This window comes from Capricornis sumatraensis, chromosome 3, assembly GCF_032405125.1.
Source record: "Capricornis sumatraensis isolate serow.1 chromosome 3, serow.2, whole genome shotgun sequence".
Taxonomy (NCBI): domain Eukaryota; kingdom Metazoa; phylum Chordata; class Mammalia; order Artiodactyla; family Bovidae; genus Capricornis; species Capricornis sumatraensis.
The window spans coordinates 23,074,290-23,091,755 of NC_091071.1; the positions used below are offsets into that span (position 1 = coordinate 23,074,290).

A 17,466-nucleotide genomic window follows, 5' to 3' on the forward strand; every position below is an offset into this window, starting at 1 on the left:
GAACTCCTTTGGTCACAATCAATAGAGAACACAACCCAAACTACCTTAAATTGAATGAATGAGTGAGGGATAGAATTTATTGGCTCTTGTAATTAAGAAGTATATAGGTAACTGGAATCCAAGGGTTCCAATTGTTATCAGGATCAGGACCCAGTCTTGCTCTTCTGTTCCTTGGCTCTATTTTCTTCAGTGTTGGCTCCATCATCAAGTAAGCTCTCCCCTGATAGTGGCAGGATGGGTACCAACAGCTCTTGAATCATAGCCTGTCCTCTTCAGCAGTCCTAGCAGAAATAGACATTCTCTTCCTTAACAGTTGAAAGTCTCAGAATGGAGACACACTGGACCGTCTAGGGCCTATGCCTATATACATAACATAGTGGCTAAAGGAAATGAAATACTCTGGCCAGGTCAGATCCAGGTGACTATCATCACCTGGGGAATCTGTTTCCCCCATTATCTAGGCCTGGGTCACATGCCCCCACCTTGAATTCAGCAGTACAATCAGCCCATCTGACCACATAAGCTAACAAAACGAAAGGAGTCTCTTACCAGAAAGAGGGAAGGCTGTATACTGGGTAAGCAAAAATTATAGATATCCACTGCAGTGTCAGCGCTGAAAAGGCTGTTAAGAATCATCTAGTCCAGCCTCTTCAGCTTACAGATGGGGAAGCTGAAGTGCAGGGATGCTTTTCTCAGATTCCCTGAATCACTAACAGAGCTGTGTTGTCCATGTCCTGCCAAAGACCCATTCAAATTCTCCCTCTCCAAGGCTTGCCTAGGCTGGTGCTAAGTCAGCAGAAAGAAAAGCATATTATTTTGCTTTGTTTTCTTACCCAAATTCCTCCTGGCAGGACCTCTTCATGCTCTATGTAGCTTAGCCAAAAGTTTGGCATGTCAGCCAGGTTGTCTAGCCTTTGCACTAAAACAAAATACCCACATGATCTACTCTGCACACCTCAAGTGACTGGAATCTTTGGGGGGATCTTAATGGTCACAACTCTAAGGAATGTGTAAAGAGGGTGTCTGATAATGAGATTACCAAAAACACCTTAATTCATTCATAGATTTCTTCTTTCATTTTTAAGAGTTCCTGTAATAATTCGTGCTAGGCTGCTAACAGAAAAAAAAAATAGTCCTCACCCCAAAGAGCACAGATAACTTTCCCCAGCTATTTAGAGTTAGGGCAGGAAATGGATCTAGAATAGACTGTGCAATAAGAAGTTTTTTGCCTTTCAAGGTTATTCTTTTCCATTTCACATTGCCCATCCACCTCAAATGCTTGCTTTGTGAACTACTGAGGTCGACAAAAATCCTAGGAATCAACAGACCAGAGTAATCTGCATCCTGCCCCCCGCCTAGGCATCACATCCAGTTGTTTAGCAATGTTTATTGATTATCTGCTGTGTGACGCATCGGCTCTGGGTGAATATCGGTGAATATAAGACAGGGAAAATTTCCTGTCCTAAAGGACTTTACATTGTAGTAGAGCAGAACCTAGCTTCTCTGCTAGGGAAGTGGGCAGAGGAGAATTCCCAGGAGCTAGAATTCTTTAATTTGCCTCCTTTGTGCCTTCATATGTTAAGTTGTTGGTTTTGTTTAGTGACTAAGTCATGTCCAACTCTTTGCAACCCCATGGTCAGTGGCCCACCAGGCTCCTCTGTCCATGGGGTTTCCTAGGCAAGAATATTGGAGTAGGTTGCCATTCCCTTCTCCAGGCAATCTTCCCAGCACAAGGATTAAACTCAGGTCTCCTGCATTGCAGGCAGATTTTTTACTGTCTGAGCCACCAGCAAAGCCCTCATATATAAGACCCAAAGTAATTCTGTTTGGTTCTTACACTTTAAACCAATTTTGCAATAATCACTGATATAGAATTTACCCTTTAAGTGGAACAGGAGTTACTCATGGAAAGGTAGATGAACCTATGGAGTCTATAAGCTGGAATACTTTAATAAAAATATAATGCAACCATTTGGGGGGAAAAATACCTAACAACCCATGTTAGCCTCACTGTTTTATGTTATTAACTGTTATTACATAAAAAGATTACGTTTGCCCCTTCCTTTTTTTTATTCAGCAATTTAATTGAAGTTTTATGTGAGGTTTTAAAATCTACATGTTCTTCAAATTCATATCCCTTTTCTCATCACAGAATTCATGTAAACTCTAATGGAATTTTCCTGGTGAGAGCTTCCAGTCCTGCTGGGCAAACATCCGCTTCCCATATTTCTGAGCAAATTGCTACCTCTCCAGTAGGGCAACATGGAAAAATTTCAATTAGAAACAATCAAATCCCATGAAGCAAGACTAAATCCTATAATGCTGAATTCCAGTAACATTTTTGCTGGCCTATCTTTTCTCATTTTCCCCAAGAGTACTTTTCTATTTCCTATTCTGTCTTCCAAGTACCAAAGCTGGTTTCCAGCTCAAAATTCTTTGTACCACCCCCATGCCACCTCTCATTTGCTATAATACATCATCAAGCTTTCTATATTATTTTTAACCTCTGACAGTGATATACAAAGCACTGCTGTAAAGCATCCTTTTTTGCTAACAGGAGAACTCTCCTAGTGGTTTATATTTCTCTTATATCCTAACAGTGTCTCATCGGGTAGATTCTGGTATCTACTTGGAGAGAGGACCCTGGCCTCTATAATAATGAAATACTAATAGAGAAGGACTCAGACGCTACTACTTTTTTTTGAATGCCTTCTAAAATTGCTTTCATGTACATTATTTCATGTACAATTGCAGTTTATTCCAGAACAATGCAATGTGATATTTATAAACATAGTAATCCCGTAGTGTAACATATTTATTCAGTGACAACTTTCAGTCTATTGATTGAAGAAGAATGTACCAGTTGTTCATCAGATTTAAGCATTTGTATCCTCCATGGTTCCTCTTGAAGTAACACAAACAGCTGTGAATAAGGAAGCATGCTGAAGCTATGTCTATGTTATACATGTAATCAGTGGTAAATTCCATTTAATGCATGTCTGACTATAAAAATCCAGTGAAGCTTAACTATTCAAGTAGGGTTTCATCTTGAATTTGAGATTACCATTCAAATAACAGCAGCAGTGTTAGTGTTGACAGTTTATATTGTAGAACCTACATGTATTCAGATGTGCATAAATGGTGATAGACAACAGTAAATAAGATATATATATAATAACCATACAAAAATTCAACTTTTACAATTGAATTTTCCCAACAAAGAACCTAGATTTCTTTTTCCTTTTTAAGTTTCAGGAGGCACTTAGGCTTAGGAAAAAATCATCTAACCATCTAAAAATCATCTAATCTTCTTTTCTGTATTTTTATTTTCCACTCCCTGTCTCTCTTGTCTTAAGGATGATCTTATTCTGCTAAGACTGCTGTAACAAAATATCACAGACTGGGTGGCTTAAACAACAGAACTTTATTTTCTTATAGCTCTGGAGGCTGGAAGTCCAAGATAAAAGAGTTAAAAAGTTTGGTTTCTCTTGAGGCTTCCTTTTGTGGCTTTCAGATAACTGCCTTCTTGCTTTATCTTCACATGGCCTATTCTTTCTCTTCACATGGCAATGCAAGCACATCGCCAGTGTGTCTACCTCTTCACAGGATGACTGGAGTTAGAATCCCTAGACTCAAGATCAGAAATTAAGCATATAAATTTTGGAAGGACAAAAATTAGTCCATACAGGTACCGTACATTCTATTTCATCTCTCTCTCTACCTGACATTCTCTCTGTTCCCAAGTAGGAATGTTACAGACCCGTTTCTATTACTTGTAAACATGTAAACATCTACTGATTGGGGTTAGACACATTCAAGTTGGGCATCAAGCCACAGGCCAATGGAGGAATTTTAGTTTCCATCAACAGGTAAAGTCATGGAGCTAAGGATCAGAAATTAGGCAGCAGCTAGTGTGATAGGAGACTATAATTTTAAGTTCAGAGTTAGGAAATAAAGTATTTTCTATTCTCTGTCATCCATTCAATCCTTTCTATATTCAAAAATATCAAAAAGATAATTGAAGAGAAATGTCATTTCCTTATTCCCATGTCTTACTTCCTTGAGTGGTTTATATGAATTTAGGTACAGAGTATTTCTCAGAATAGAATTTGGGCTTCTCTCTTAGGTGGACACCTCCAAAACCCTAGAAATCCAGTAGTCTGGTATTGGGTATAGAGTAGGTATTGCCTGGAATATCTCCAGGGGGCCACAGCATCACCCCCACCTCTACAGACTCACCCCATTGACCCAACACTCCATCAGAGGTTGGTGTCAACCAACTGCCCAGGCTGTTGTAGCACCTGTTTCCTTCTATTTATGGCATTAAGAACTTTCTTCCTGGGACCCAGCTGCATGTGTATGCTCTGAAGGTCCTCATCAGAGCAAAGCAGCAGAGCTTCCAGATCAATTTGCTCTCTCATGAAAATAGGAAGGAATTCTTCCAAGTAGTGCGACTGCAAGAACACTTCCAGGGCAGTAGCATCAACCACATCTTCCTCCCATTCCACTTCATCCTCATCCCAGGGCAGATCACCTTCATGGTTGTTTTCCTCTCCCTCTTCATCAGCCTCAGCTTCTCCTTGTCTCTGAAACAATTCACTGGGCATTGTAAGCCCCAGCTCTCTCCTGCTGTCTGAGATGTCTTCAGGGCTGAATATTCTATTCCTTCCAAAAACAACATTTCCTAGACCTGGACGGTTGAGAATGGATTCGTGTTGCATACAGCTGTCCCCCTTTGCAGACAACTGGAGCTTCTCTATGAAGTCCCCTGAGAATTCATCTTCCTCATCCTCTCTGAACACTTCCACCACATTCTTCTGTCCACTTCTGCTCTCATTCCCTAACTGCTCTGCTGTATCTTTGTTCTTCTTGAACTTAAGCTTGAGGGTATCTTTAATACCCTTAGACAGTGACCCAAATGTGTTAGAAGCAGAAGCATTTGAAAGCAGTGACCTAGTGAAAGTTCCCTTGGCAGAAGAAAGAGTCCCAGATTCCTCCTTGCTGTATGTGCGGGCCATCTTATTTTGGTGCTTCTCCTGGAGCCTCTCACACTCTTTGATCTGCCTCTTGACATTCTTCTGAGCCTGCTCCTTCTGCCTGGTGACTTTCTTGGGGTTCATGATGTTCTGGGCAGTGGCAGCCTTATCCAGAAGAGCAACACATTCATTCTGCTCTCTGCTGGCAGCAGCATCCAGTGGAGACTGTAAGTCATTGTCCAGAGCAAAGATGTTGGCACCAAAGTTGATCAGGAATGAGACGCAGTGGGCATGACCGTTGGAGGCTGCATAATGTAAAGGAGTATTTCCCCAGATGTCACATCTATTAGGATCCCCTCTAGAAGAGAAAATATAAACAATACATACTAATTTTCTCTCTGAAGATGAGGTCTAAGAAATAAAAAAATAAAGAACAAAATGCAAGTTAATCTTGCCTTGACATTGTTACAAGGTAACTTCAAAAGCCCAGGTATGTCACATTTAGGCATCACGTGGCCAGAAACAATCCATGTCTACCCTGTATCTCATTTTTCAAAGCAAAAAAGCTTTCTAAGAAACTCCCAAAATGAGTAACTTTCATGTCTTATTGGCCAGAATCAGATCCCATACCTAGGAGAAAAAAAGTAGAGCTACCTTATTTATCTAAGATCAATTAGATGTTTCCCCTAGATAGGATTACCCCATGCTATGCTGGTAAATGTTAACAACCATCTCATTAAGGGAAAATAATCAAACACTGATTTATATAGCATGTGGTGGTAAATACACCACCACAACACATTTTAAGCACTAATATGACATTACTGGACACAGAATTTGGAAGAGAGGCATAGTAGCTATTGATTATAAATTATTCCCACCACATAGATATTTAATAGATGTACACAATCTTAAGAGCAAAGATAATAGTAAAATGTGGTAAAATAATTAGAAAGGAATAAGTTTTGAGTATTACCTTTTTAATATAATTTATTAAATTTAAGTTTATATAATTTTATTTTTAATAATGAATTGTTTATCTGATTCAGACTTCCTAAAAACTTAGCAATCATCTCTCCTGAGCTTGTTAGATAGAGCTGGTTCTGAAACCATATCCTGTACCTTAAAGGATCAAGGTTCATAAGGTAGAAACAAGATAGAAACAAAAATGATAGTGTCAAGAACACCAAACCTGTTTCACAGAGTACCAGGGAAACCACAGTTGTGGAAACAACTTGCAGAAAGCCCTTCCAACTGAGCATGAGCATCACACAGATGCCCTGAGGGACTTGAATGACTGATAGTGCACTCTGGATATCACAGACTGAAAACCCATTACATGTTACGTACTGGACCCTTTCACCTCTAAAACTGCACATGTAACCCATGAAGAGGCATGAAGGACTGTCCAGCCTTCACTCTTGAAACTTACATTGAAACTTACACTTACTTTCCATCATTTGTTTCTAAGCAGCCTCCCCCTCTTTTTCCTTACTTCCACAGTAAACACCCCATTCAAAAGCCAATCAAGGAGATGAATCTAAAACAGTGCCTCTTGTCTCCTTGTTTTCCACCCTTCAACAAAACCTTTTCTCTCTGCAAAGACCATTGCCTTGGTCTTTCCATTGCACAGTGGGCAACAAACCCACTTGCTCAGTTATAGTTCCAGCACACAATTGTTACCCTCCTCTGAGTCATAGGTAAGGGAAAAATAACAACGAAACTGGTTTTCCAACAGCAAGAAAGAAAAGAGGAATGGATGTTGGGCAGGAAGCAGTGTCTAATACAACTAATATTTGTACAAAGGGTCTATTGATTCTTCACTTTACTTTCACATAATAATGAATGGTTTGGGCATCCCTAATGGCTCAGATGTAAAAGAACCTGCCTATATGCAGGAGACCCTGATTTGATCCTTGGGTTGGGAAGATCCCCTGGAGAAGGGAATGGCTACCCACTCCAGTATTCTTGCCTGGAGAATTCCATGGATAGAGGAGCCTGGTGGGCTATAGTCCATGGGGTTGCAGAGTCGTACATGACTGAGTGACTAACACTACAATGATTTAAGGTAGAATTGGGGGCAATATTAGATAGCATTAAGGGTACATGGTAGGTAAAGAAGATTTGTGGAATGAATGTCTACTAGAATCCTGCCCCAGGCTAAATCACCACCCCTTGCCCTTCTCCTGTGAGGCCTTAAGTTACAAACAAGCATAAATGAAAAGTAATAACTTACTGTTAACTATGGCTCTGACCCCAAGCCACTGTTGAGAACTCTGATAATACAAGTACTAAAGGGCATCTTCCTTTGCCCTAGTCCAGACTCCAAAACCAGGATCTCTGCAACCTTTGGCCAGGCTAGCCCCATGGGATGGCAGGAGAGAGAGTCTGAGAAGGTGTTTAACATTCCTGGCAAGCAGCAGGTGAAACAGGAGAAAAGGTCCATGCCCTTGCAACTGGCATGTTAATACACTGTGTCCTTCTGTTCCTTGCTATTTAAAGTTTGATCCATAGACCAGCAGCAGTAACATCACCTTCAAATTTGTTGGAAATGCAGAATCTTGGACCTCATTCCAGACTTCCTGAATCAGAATCTGAAGTTTAACAAGATCCCCAGGTTAAGTTCACTGCAGGTTAAGACCTGCACTAGTTAAGGTGACCCAACCAGTGTCCTATAATTTAGTGAATCAGATTTGTATTATAATTCTTCCATAGGAAACTTTGGTTTCTTCATGCTTGTTCGTTACAAAGCACTTACACATTCACTGCCCCCACCACCACTACCACCAATCACAATTTTTCTCTTAAAAAAGAAAAAGAACAACTCTCAGAGGGGTAAATAAGACCAAGCACTCAGTTGATTTGCCCGCCAGTTCACTGCAGTACACTTTGGATCAGGCCTGCCTGCATGTCTAATGGTCTCTAACACAATATGGTCTTATGTTAACTCACCTCAGCTTTACATTTTATCTACAATGAGGCCTCAAGTTCAATTTTTCTAGGACTCATTGTCCTTATCTATAAATTGAGGATAATATTACCTATTCATTGAACTATAATATGAATAAAGTCAACACACATAAAGCATTAGAAAAGTGCTTGGTACATAATGAATACTAAATAAATTTTACCTGTTATCATTTCCTTTGACTCTAAACTCAAAACATTTAATTTCATATATTTTTGTCTTGTACCCATTCTGGTAGATTCCTGCAACACTACAATAACTCTTCTGGCCTTTCAACACTTATAATCTTAATTTGTCAAGTACACCCTGCCCTGTTTAGATAATATGTCTCAGAGGGCAAAAGCCATGTGTTTTGTCCTTTGTATGGTATCTTCCATATCTCCTAGCAGATGTCTCAAAAACAACCCAAAGAAGCCAAGATGTGATGTAACTAACTTAATGGGGCCACGTTTTTTTTGTGTTTTTTTTTTCTTTTTTTCCAACAAAGTCATAGTTAAGTTCAAGCTCCATCTAAAAAGAACAGGTATTGTTCAGCTGTGGCTAATTGCTATAGTGAATAAAAGCAGACACAATATTGCCAGAGCTTCCATTTTCCAAATAAAACCAGAAATCTAGAATTTCAGGTGAAGCTTTTTGATTTTTAAATGTTGGCTTAAATTTAAGAGAAAATTACAGTGAGGTCCAAATTAAACATGCTTGTGGGCTAGAGCCAGCCATAAGGTGACAGTTGGCAACTTCCTTCTGAGGAGAGAGAACAGCGAGTGTAAGCAGATGCACATATAGGTGATATTACATATTTGGGACACCAGAAATATACTCAGTGTGGCCAGAGATAGAGGAAGGGAAATAAGTTCAAAGGGGAAGGAAAGAAAATGAAATTGAATCTAAGGAAAGCAAGTATTAAATAACACGGTTCTGTTGCACAACCCTTTTCAAAAGGAGTCTGGTCAGTCTGCCCGATTAGTTGTCTTGGATCAAAAGAGACCTCTTTCAATCTTAAAATAGTTGTATATCTTAGGGAAGCACAATACCCTCAAAGATGGAATTTCACTTTTCATTTATTTTAACCAAACACCACATTCAAAAGACTTCAAAGAGAGGTTGTAAAACATCTAAGACATTACTGCAAATATAAACATATGGGTTAAATTTGCCTGATATTAGATTGAGTAAGTTAAAAAAGAAATTACTGAGAGGAGTGAGTTTGGGTGAGGATGTTACAAGTATAAAGAGGTTGGATTAAATCCACATGCTTCAGGTCATAAAACAGTGGAATTTTCCCCACCCAAGGGAACTTAAACGATCCTTCAAAAATGGGAAGAACATGAAGAAAACCTGAGGTGACCCTTAAAGATTGTTCCTCTCTTAAGAAACACAAAACTCCAAATTTAAAGATGAACCTGTCAGTAAGCTGATTCATGAGTTGCCCTGGAACATTTAAGCTATTTCCACTTGCAGAAATTCTATTTACAGACAACTTTCCAAATTGATGTACTACTTACATTAAAATTTTTTCTATTGACAATTTGGGGGTTCTTCTTAACTCTGTCTTTCAATCGGTGTCCTTCACATTTTTTGATAGAACCATTACACATCCCTGTCCAGATATTCAAAAACTCATCCCCCTCATTTGTTGATCTGAATCTGATATTGATGTCATATTGTTTCTGTGGTCTAAATTCATAAAATTTTTATTTGATTTTTTTTCTATCCCTGTTTTTTCCCCAAAGAGAAACTCAATGAAAAGATTTTAAGTAATCATATTTTGCCCTTGCTTTTTGGTAGATTAGTACACTTTGGAAATAATTTTTAAACCTGGATTTTTATTATTGTTGCAAAATAGGCAATTTTCTTTTATTAAATTACTCTGAGCATCTGTTCCATTTCAATTTCTCCTTTTGAAGTTGATTTGATTTTTTCTGGAGTTGTTCTCAGAAAAAAAATCACTTTTTCAAAAAATGTTTTTCTACATAAGAAGGAATATTTAGACTCATTAATAATCAAATAAATGCAATTGAAAGTAATACACCACCATCTGTTTGCCTATCAGATAGGCAACAAATAAAAAGAATAATAATACTCAGTTTTGTCAGGAGTGTGAGGAAATGAATGCTGGAGGAAGCATAGAGTGGTTCAAATTTCCTGGCATAGTATGTGCCGAAAGATTGTAAAACATAGTGCTCCTTTGAATCAACAATTCTGCTTTAAAGAATTTATCCTGAGGAAATATCAGACACTTGTGCAAACATGGGTCATCAAGGATGCTCATTCCATCTTATACAAAAACTGGGTTCAAATTAAATGTCATGAACAAATAAATGATTAAATAATTGTAATGAAACTATAAAGTAGGATACCATATAGCCACTGAAAATAATGTCATGGATCTCTCCTTTTAACTGCAGATGGTCAATACTATATTATTAAATAATTAGAAATATAATCCAGAAGAGTTTGTATATTGTGATTGCCTTTGTGTGTGTGTGTGTGTGATTGCCTGTTTAAGGGCTGAACATAGGTATATTTAAGTGTATGTTCTTAAAGGGAAACATCTGAAGGAATATATACCCAAATGTTAATGACTGAGAATTCATGTGATTTTTGCTTTATTAAGTATATTTTCCAATATGATGTGAAATGTTACAAGAAGTTTGTATTCCTTTGAGAATCAGAGAGGAAAAAAATTATTTTCATTTTAGAAAATTAAACTTTAAAAAACCCATGCATGTTTTAAAAGCAAAATTAAATTCTGTATAACTGAGGCCATCTTCCCAATGTAAAACATGTAATTATTGCTTTCCATCTTTGGAAGAAAAACAGTTTTTAACAAAGCCAGAGTTTGGATATTATTGCTTGCCACATGATCCATAATTCAATCAGGTAGAGACAGAAAGACACTAAAATCATCAGATTGCAGTAGACCTCAATAACTGATTAACATCTAAATTCCATTTTTGATTGGTTTTACTTTTTAGCCCCCTTAAATGTAATGGGCATTTTGTTCTCACACAAGTGCTTAAAGATTGGCTATGATCAAAATCTGCCTGCAATGCAGGAGACCCAGTTTTGATCCCTGAGTTGGGAAGATCCCCTGGAGAAGGAAATGGCAACTCACTCCAGTATTCTTGCCTGGAGAATTCTATGGACACAGGAGCCTGGTGGGTTACAGCCTATGGGGTCGCAAAAAGTCAGACACAACTGAGTGAAGAGCACACACATGCAGTGATCAAAATGGGTGGTGACCTGTGAAAACCTTTTTATATAAGACATTTTTATAAGTTTATACCAGGCCAACTTAACAGATCTTAAATGCTTCTGGAGTGAAGGAAAAAAATTTGGGATATATTAGTACTGATCCAGAAGACAAGAGTTGAGAAGGAAGGACTAACCAGGGTTAGAATGTTGATGCTCATAATCAGTTTTTAATAAATACCAAGCAATGGACTGGATTTTGACATTATATTGAGAGAAATTACCATGTCAAATAAATACATAAAAAGTAGATTATATATACAAAATGCTTAGGGACAAATGACGAGCCATTTGGAGAAGACATAGTTAGATCACACTCTCAAATCTTAAATCAAAGAAATAAAATATGAGTTATTTAAAATAAAAAAAACTAAAGTACTAAAGAAAATATGTGTCAATATTTAGGCATGACCTCAAAGTTGGAATTACATAGTAAAAGTGATAGACTTGAGTACATAAATATATATATTTAAATTTATATTTTCACTGATATAAATATCTGATGTCAAAAATATGAATTATGATTTGTGAAAATATTTGGAAATACAGTGACAAAGGCTGACATTCTAACTTTAAAAAATCAATGAGAAATGTTGAAGACTCCAATATATAAGTAGGACAAGGTTATAAATTCTTACCTCACAAAAGTGGAAATACAATGACTTCAAAATATAAAAAATTTTCAACCCTGCCAGTAATCAAAGAACATTAATATATTGTGCATTGATATATCACTTCAAACCTACAATGTTGACAGAAATGGGTGCTTGCTTTCTGAAGAGTAATTTGTCAATAGACACCAAAAAAATCTTTAAATGGTATACGTGCCAACCGATCCGGAAATTTCACTTTGAAGTATTTGTTCTCAAGAAAACATGAGCAAAGATTTACGTACAAGGATAATTATCACAGCACGATTTAAACCATGGGAAACAAGCTAATTGTCCAAAAGAGAGATTGACTAAGAAATATATTTATATACTATATTCATTAACTAGAATACTAAGAAGTTCCTGAAAATTAAACTGTAAAAGAATATATGCTGACATGGAAAAAAATGTTTATGATATATTGAGTTGTAAAAAACAAAACAAAACAAAACTGCATACCACACAAAAAGTGTTTACTTAGTATACTATTTCATGTATATGTACAAATAGGCATGCATAATTGTTTATATATAATATATACATTTTAATATATGTGTGCATATATTTGTGGGTTCTATATATATTTTATACACACTATATATTTGACATAACAGGATATCTTATTCTTTATAATCTGTGTGCATACATATAGTTTAATTTGGGGGGCTTAGTTTATGTTAATTTTGTCATACGTAAAGACCATAGTACAATTTGTATAAGAAAATGTTTCAGGCTTACAGAGAGAGAGAGAGAGAGCATAGGAGAACATCTAGGTCTTCTCATTTAAATTGGACCTTAAAATGGGAAAGGGTTTTCAGCACTGGTTGTGAAATTGTAACTGACATCTTGTACTTCCTGCAGAGGTGATATACTTTGAGTAGGTGAAGAAAGTTTGGGAGAAGAGGAAAGATGATACAGTGTTACAATCTGGAAGAGTTTGGCTGAAAGGGTCAGGGTAGAGGGTGATGTCTAGAAAAACGGAAGTTAAAAGGGATGAAGTACAGCACCTCCACCCACTTCCTCATTTATAGTCTTCAACTCAGGAACTCTCTCCACCTTTGGTTCTTTAACTCCTTAAAGTGCCTCTCACTTCAATAAAGGATGCCAACATCCAACATCCTGTCAAAACTCAAACTTGATCCTCCTCTTCCTTCTACCCACTCAACGTTCAGTCAATTATAACCAATTCTACATCCAAATTGCCATCCATCCACATCTCTCTGTTCCCACTGCCACTTTTCTAATCCAGTTTGCCCCTCATCTCAACCATCCAAACAGTCCCTGAACATTTTCTTTAACTGCTATACAACTGCCTGAGGAAAATTTCGTAAACAAAAATCTACCAAGTGGCTCCCCTGCACAAACCCACCACAGTGCCTTTCCGTATCTTTGGGGAAAGTTCAATTCGTTAAAAGAGTCTACAAGACTCTTGTGTCTGGCCTGCTCACTTACAACTTGGCCTCTCCCCACTTAAGCCATATCCAGCCACACTTGACCTCTTCAGGGCCTAGAATACAATGCTCTTCCTCAGGAGAAACACTTCCTTCCACCTTCATCTGGCCAACTCCTTATCATTCAAACTCCAGTTTAGATGCTCAGGAAAACCTTCCCTCACTACCTAGATTGGAATACCTGTCTTATTTATTTAGTGTTCTCTCTTTACCCCTTTATAACACATTCATGACATTTCCTCTCTCAAATCTAATCACCATTTGAAGATGGGAAGAATCATACTTCTCTTGTTGATCTAGCAAAATGGCTGACACAGAGCGGATATAGGTATTAATAAATACATACATTATATATTAATATGTATAAATTCACTTGCCTCCTTTACTCACATTTTCTTTTTTACTTTCTTTAGTCTTCTTGGAGTTATAGTTGTCAATGGTGACTAGCCCCTCCAGCAACACGTAGAAGGCAAGAGCTAGCTAATTTCTGCTTTAGAATTTGAAGGGAGAGTATATGTACATGTATGTATTTGACAGCCAGAGTGGTAATTAAGATAATCTGAAGGTCCATTTTATAGCTTATAAAGCCAGAAATTTCATCTAAGAACCAAGAGCTTGCCTTCGATTGAGTGTTTTTTTAAGGCTATGGGATTTTAATGGCACAGATGAAAAAACAAAAAACAAAAAACACATCATTTGTTCCAATTATACTTGACGTCTTAAAACCGGGTAGATCACTGATCTTTTTAAAAGAGTCAAGCATTTACAAGTCATGGAAAGAAGTTTTAAAGCCACAGAATTCAAATATCTTACCCTCAAGGGAAATAATAGTGACTTAGAGTTCAGGACTTCGGTGTGTGTGGTTCATAAGGGATCAGCCACCCCGTGGTGCAGTTCTCAGTGTGGAAAGAGAATTTATCACTGGGAAATTTTCTCATTTCCTCTAAAAAGGCAATTTTTACACAGACTAGAATGAGAGCAAAGTATTTTCACTAATTCCCTGCCTCTTGCTCCTATCTGCAAAATCCTCCCATAAACAGTTTCCAGTCAAAACCATTGGGTTGAACTTACCCTCTGCTGCAGATTATTTCTAGGGCTTCCAAGTTCCCATGGTAGGCTGCTAGGAGTGTAGGAGTCATGCCATCTTCATCAGAAAGATTCAGATCTCTCTTCGTAGCCTCCTTCAGAAGTTCCAGGTAACTATCACTAGCAGCTTGGTGATAGCGAGTGGACATTTTTCTGCTCTCCGAAGCTTTGCCAAATATCACTGTCTAGGCGGAACAGGATGTCAGTGAAGCAGCCTTCCTACAAAGCTGGTTAATCAGTGACAAGGAACAGTGTCAGCCCAGGGCAAAGCTCACTCCAGCCTCCCTCCATGGAAAGCAGCCAGAACGATTCACAGCACTGAACTTAGACCTTTTCTCTCTGGAGTAGCCATGACATTGAAAATTGAGGACTGCTGTGTTCATCTTGAATGTCTTAAAAGAGACATTTTTCTTGTCTCTTAACAAGTTTTGTATGTAATATTGGTCATCTAGGCACAGAATGAAGAAAATAATTTCAAAACAACTCAGAACTAGGCTAGCTCATTGGAGCAGTCCATTTTTCTAAAGTGCTGTATTGAGGTATAATTTACACATTATGAAATTCATCCATTTTTAAGTGCAAAATTCAATAATTGTTACTAAATTTAGAGGTATGTAATTGTCATGATGAAACCAAGCAGGCCCCTGTAGGAACTTCCCAGAGACAAACCCTCTCCTTACCACTCCACTAACTCTTGTTTGTAGAAAAACTGTAGCCTTCTAGCCCCTTTCCAAGTTCTAAAGAGCAAATTTAATCAGAGAAGTGAGAAAAGGTAGAAACAAATAAAAAGTCAAGCAAAACAAAATAATAATTGTTTAGCCATAAAACAAAGTCAAGGGCATTTGGTTCCTCCTTAATGTTTATAGATAATATCCTAAACAACATGCTTGAGCTATTTTGTAGACACTAAACTCCTCACTAGGTGGAAAAAGTTAACTGCATGCTGACCATCAACACATAGACTCCAAACCAGTTGGAACCAGAAGGTTGATGACTGAGATTTTCAAAATGTCACCCTGTTACTTCACCAATAACCAATCAAGAACTGTGGATGAGCTGGTCACACACCCTGTGACCCTTTTCTTCACACTGTCTTTACAAACCCTTCCCTGAAAGCCACTGGTGAGTTTGGGTCTTTCTAGTAAAAGTTTTTGCTTGACACCCTGTGTGGCTCAGACGGTTAAGTGTCTGCCAACAATGTGGGAGACCTGGGTTCAATCCCTGGGTTGGGAAGATCTCCTGGAGAAGGAAATGGCAACCCACTCTAGTATTCCTGCCTGGAGAATCCCATGGATGGAGGAGCCTGATAGGCTACAGTCCATGGGGTCACAAAGAGTCGGACACGACTGAGTGACTTCACTTTCATTTCCCGGCAATAAATACTGCATTTTCCTTCACCACAGCCTAGTGTCAGTGGATTGGCTTTGCCACACAGACAGTGAGCAGACCCAACTTCTGTTTGGTAACAACCATAATCCAGTTTTATAGTATATCTGTAACACCTCAAATATCCCTCATGCTAATTTGTAATCACTCTTCCTTCTCACTCCCAGCCTCAGGAAACCACAAATCTGTTTTATGTCTCTATAGATTTGCTATTTGTAGGTATTTCATGTAAATGGAATCATACAATATATAGCCTTTTGTAGCTTCACATAAAATTTTTGAGGTGCATGCATTTTACAGCGTGTAACATTATTTCCTTCCCTTTTATTTCTGAATAGTATTCTGCTATACTAATACACCAAGTTTTCTTTATTCTTTCAACAGTTGATAGACATTTGAATTGTTTCCACAATTTGTTTTTATGAATACTGCTACAAGTTTTGGTGTGGACATATACTTTCACATATCTAAGGTATAAATCAACAAATGGAATTGCTCAATTATATGGCAATTTATATTTAACTTTTTAAGAAGTTGACAAACTGTTTTCCAAAGTGACTGTATAGATTTTCATTTCCATCAGCAATGTATGAAACTGTTCAGTTCAGTCACTCAGTCATGTCTGACTCTTTGTGACCCCATGGACTGCAGCACATCAGGCTTCCCTGTCCATCACCAACTCCTGGAACTTGCTCAAACTCTTGTACATGAAGTCAGTGATGCCATTCAGTCATCTCATCCTCCATCGTCCCCTTCTCCTCCTGCCTTTAATCTTTCCCAGCATCAGGGTCTTTTCAAATAAGTCAGTTCTTTACATCAGGGGGCCAAAGTATTAGAGCTACAGCTTCAGCATCAGTCCTTCCAATGAATATTCAGGATTGATTTCCTTTAGGATTGACTGGTTTGATCACCTTGCAGTCCAAGAGACTCTCAAGAGTCTTCTCCAACACCACAGTTCAAAAGCACCAATTCTTCAGTGCTCAGCTTTCTTTATGGTCCAACTCTCACATCTATACATGACTACTGGAAAAACCATAGCTTTGACTATACAGACATTTGTCAGCAAAGTATGTCTGCTTTTTAATATGCTATTGAGGTTGGTCATAGTTTTCTTCCAAGGAGCAGGTATCTTTTAATTTCATGGCTTCAGTCACCATCTGCAGTGATTTTGGAGCCCAAGAAAATAAAACATGTCACTGTTTTCACTGTTTTCCCATCTATTTGCCATGAAGTGATGGAACTGGATGCCATGATCTTCGTTTTTTGAATGCTGAGTTTTAAGACAGCTTTTTCACTCTCCTCTTTCACCTTCATCAAGAGGCTTTTTAGTTCCTCTTCACTTTCTTTCATAAGGGTAGTGTTATCTGCATATCTGAGGTTATTGATATTTCTCCCAGCAATCTTGATCCCAGCTTGTGCTTCATCCAGCCTGGCATTTTGCATGATGTACTCTGCATATAAGTTAAATAAGCATGGTGACAATATACAGCCTTGATGTACTCCTTTCCCAATTTGAAACCAGTCTGTTGTTCCATGTTTGGTTATAACTATTGCTTCTTGACCTGCATGCAGATGTCTCAGGAGGCAGGTAAGGTGGTCTGGTAATCCCATCTCTTGAAGAATTTCCCACAGTTTGTTGTGATCTACACCGTCAAAGGCTTTGGTGTATGAGACTGTAGGGAAATTGAAATGGAGAA

The 17,466-nt window shown here is 38.0% G+C and overlaps 1 protein-coding gene across 1 annotated transcript; it reads right to left on the minus strand.

The window, feature by feature from the left end:
- Nucleotides 1-2,811: 2,811 nt before the first annotated feature.
- ANKS4B (ankyrin repeat and sterile alpha motif domain containing 4B) lies at nt 2,812-14,535 on the minus strand. Its single transcript, XM_068967979.1, has 2 exons — nt 14,369-14,535; nt 2,812-5,334 (listed from the first exon to the last, which is right to left on the minus strand). Exons 1-2 carry the CDS (start codon nt 14,530-14,532, stop codon nt 4,260-4,262), a joined length of 1,239 nt encoding a protein of 412 aa, XP_068824080.1. The 5' UTR covers nt 14,533-14,535; the 3' UTR covers nt 2,812-4,259.
- Between the last annotated feature and the right edge of the window lie 2,931 nt (nt 14,536-17,466).

Excerpts from the sequence above, each read along its gene's own strand:
- ANKS4B (XM_068967979.1), bottom strand. The coding sequence starts at position 14,532 with ATGTCCACTCGCTATCACCAAGCTGCTAGTGATAGTTACCTGGAACTT. Across the intron at positions 5,335-14,368 it reads GAAATAATCTGCAGCAGAGG|AGGGGATCCTAATAGATGTG; the intron begins GTAAGTTCAACC and ends TTTCTCTTCTAG.